At 41.8% G+C, this 2,856-nt stretch overlaps 1 protein-coding gene across 1 annotated transcript; it reads left to right on the top strand.

The window, feature by feature from the left end:
* The first annotated feature begins 448 nt into the window (after positions 1-448).
* LOC129819831 (ras-related and estrogen-regulated growth inhibitor-like protein) lies at positions 449-2,640 on the top strand. Its single transcript, XM_055876451.1, has 4 exons — positions 449-655; positions 865-918; positions 1,036-1,112; positions 1,285-2,640. Exons 1-4 carry the CDS (start codon positions 541-543, stop codon positions 1,699-1,701), a joined length of 663 nt encoding a protein of 220 aa, XP_055732426.1. The 5' UTR covers positions 449-540; the 3' UTR covers positions 1,702-2,640.
* Positions 2,641-2,856: the final 216 nt, after the last annotated feature.

The raw sequence follows: 2,856 nt of genomic DNA, 5'->3' as shown, positions 1-2,856 counted from the left end.
AAACAGGACCATGGTAAAGTAGAAACGTCCATAATATTACCACCAGCAGGTGGCATTGGTCATCAGTGTATTGACAATGCAAAATGTTGGTTCTGCCATCATGTAGGTTCAAATAGCTCTATACATCCCTGTCTTTGCTCTTATGACTACGGGGTGGGATAACTATTAATTGCAGGTTATTTTAGCATCTACACGCAGTTTTTTTATTTGTCTTTTTGGTATAGATTGTTCTGTTAATCCCAAGATTATAGTTTCTTATGAATTTGTGTCCATTTAATAACTAAACTCCAACAACAATGGAAGATAAAATCGATACATTTTGAAGGTTAGGAATGTATGCTATTCTGGCACGGAGTTCTAGACGAAGCGCATTTGGGCGTAGACAAGCGCACAGTCCTCATTGGCCCATACTTTTTGTCCATCAGCGAACAGTGCCCGCCTACCCCTTATAAATTGCCAGGCAGCACAATCCTAGAGAGTTCACTTTGTGTATCTTACACATTGAGCGGAGACACGGAAACAGCTGCGCCCTTTTAACAAATGGTTGTCCAAGTAAATCAGCCAACTCGCCACTACAGCAAAACGATGGAAGGAAGTCAGCAAAAGGTGGAGGCTAATGTCTTACTAGTTGGAGCGGAAAGCGTCGGTAAATCTGGTGAGCATAGTTGAATGAATCCTTAAAATTGAATAGTTCTTTCATTCATGACGTTGACAATCTTTGTGCACGGTGAAGAGGGACTTTACTGTGATCGTTGAAAGTAGACCGGAGTTATGACGGCCAAATGCAATGTGAAATGGATTTCCTGTTGTAATGTATTTTACTGTTCAATATGTCTCATTAATTACGCAATTTTGTGTCCTCAGCTCTCACGGTGCGGTTCCTCACTAGAAGGTTCATCGGCGAATACGGCGATATTGGTAAGTGCTGGTCTTTTGACTTGATCCATTGATAATTATATAATTGCAATCAAATCAATAGGTTACAGTAGATCAAACCAAATATATAAATGGTTCGGATTTGTTTTGCATTTACAGAATCCATCTACAGTCACACTGACCGAATAGAAGGACGGGAGATCAGCTTCAATATCTGGGACTCGCTTTGCTCCCAGGTGAGGGAAAACATTCTAAATCATTTAGGCTACATGATAATAACTTTATAATGGTAACGACAGACTTTGATTAGTGGATTCTCAAACAGGCAGGGCATACTGGAGTATTTCTATTCAACAAGGAGGTTAAAGGGTTGACTGAACACATGTATTTTGTCTTCATGTGTTTTAGAATGGTGAGGTCGAGGGACACATCAGTGACAGACAACTCCAGTGGGCTGACGGTTTCATCCTGGTTTACAGCATATGTGACCGTGCCAGCTTCAACGTGGTGCGACAACAGGTGCAGCGCATCCAGCAAGCCAAAAGCAAATTCCCCGGAGCCCATCCCGTCGTTATCGTGGGCAATAAACGTGACCTCCAGCATCGCCGCACCGTCTCCAGCGAGGAAGGACGCCTCCTCGCTCTTTCCACAGACTGTGGCTTCTTTGAGATCTCTGTAGCGGAGACATACCATGAGGTACAGCTGGTATTTCACGAACTGCTCGACCTTATCCGAGAGGCGAGGGCGCTCAAGAAGGGGGCAGCTGGGATCAAGGGTATTGTGAGAAGCATGTCTGCCGTTTTCGGAAGGAAGAGGACTGAGTAGTTCCAATATAGCTTAATACCAGAGACATTGAGATGTTACTGTAGTTCTGCATCTCAACAGCCCAGGACTTGTCCGTGCATTAAGTGGATGGTTATGTTTCCATATTGGAATAGGTCCATGCACAGCTCTATGATTTTAGGACTAACTGAACTCAAGCTGGTTGGATTGTTACTCAAATGAGCTGATTGACAATCAAGTCCTATCAAACTGACAGGATTAAGTACTCTTGTGTCTGAGGTCAGGTGGCCTGAAGTAGCAGAAAAATGCCCTTAAATTGCCAACGTGTTAGACATGCCATTCAATTGGCAACTGTAAAGCAGAAGGGTTCTTGTTTAAATTCCTGGAAGAAGTATTGTGGAAAACCTATGTGCAATAGACAACATATTTCTCTTCACAAATCTGTATCAGCAGGCAGAACGTTCTACGGGTCTGCTTGGTCTTATCGTTGGCACAATCCCTTGGACTGTTGACAATCTATGTAAGACAGAGAAGTGAATGTGTAGCATTATAATCGTGTGATCATTACATTTGCTCCCTTAGTTAGTATACAGACTCCAGTAGCTTTGCTGCGTTTCCATCCATGGCACCTACATCAATCGCACCTTTTAAGGTGTTTTTGAAAGGTCAGCCAGTGGGGGACCATTCTCTGGTCATTAATGTCAATACCCTCTATTTGTCTGAGAGTGCTGTACATTTCACGTCTTTGAAGAATGCCGAGGCCTACTTGACTTTTTCGTAGGGGTGTTAATGCAGTGGACAAACGTCTATTTCAATATCCTACTACTGATTCTATCACGTTTTTTTTGTAACTTTTCATGAATTATGGAAACTGAAGTAAGTCATGTTTGTTATACAAGTCATTACTTTAACTGTACAAAGTGTACATACTACAGAACTTGGTCCTACAATTTCATAATAAAATGTGAAATGAATGCTTAAGTGATGTCTTTATATTTTCACGCACTATTTGTCAAGCCATGCTGGAGATCTTTAATGTGCTGTAAGAGGGGAACATCTTCTCACAATCCAACTAGAGGTAAAGATTAACCAAGTCAAATCTCACTCCTCTCCCAGGATACTTAACAAATTATTGACAAATCTCAATGAAGGTTTCTAAGGTTTTTCGGAGAGAAATCCTTCAGTGCTCTCAAATCT

Source organism: Salvelinus fontinalis, chromosome 22 (assembly GCF_029448725.1).
Source record: "Salvelinus fontinalis isolate EN_2023a chromosome 22, ASM2944872v1, whole genome shotgun sequence".
Lineage (NCBI taxonomy): Eukaryota > Metazoa > Chordata > Actinopteri > Salmoniformes > Salmonidae > Salvelinus > Salvelinus fontinalis.
This window is presented reverse-complemented; position numbering and strand designations above follow the sequence as displayed.

What these genes read in the sequence shown, in the direction of transcription:
- LOC129819831 (XM_055876451.1), top strand. Translation starts at nt 541, where the DNA reads ATGGTTGTCCAAGTAAATCAGCCAACTCGCCACTACAGCAAAACGATG. An exon ending in GGAAAGCGTCGGTAAATCTG is followed by an intron (nt 656 to 864) that starts GTGAGCATAGTT and finishes TTGTGTCCTCAG; the next exon opens with CTCTCACGGTGCGGTTCCTC. An exon ending in GGGACTCGCTTTGCTCCCAG is followed by an intron (nt 1,113 to 1,284) that starts GTGAGGGAAAAC and finishes CATGTGTTTTAG; the next exon opens with AATGGTGAGGTCGAGGGACA.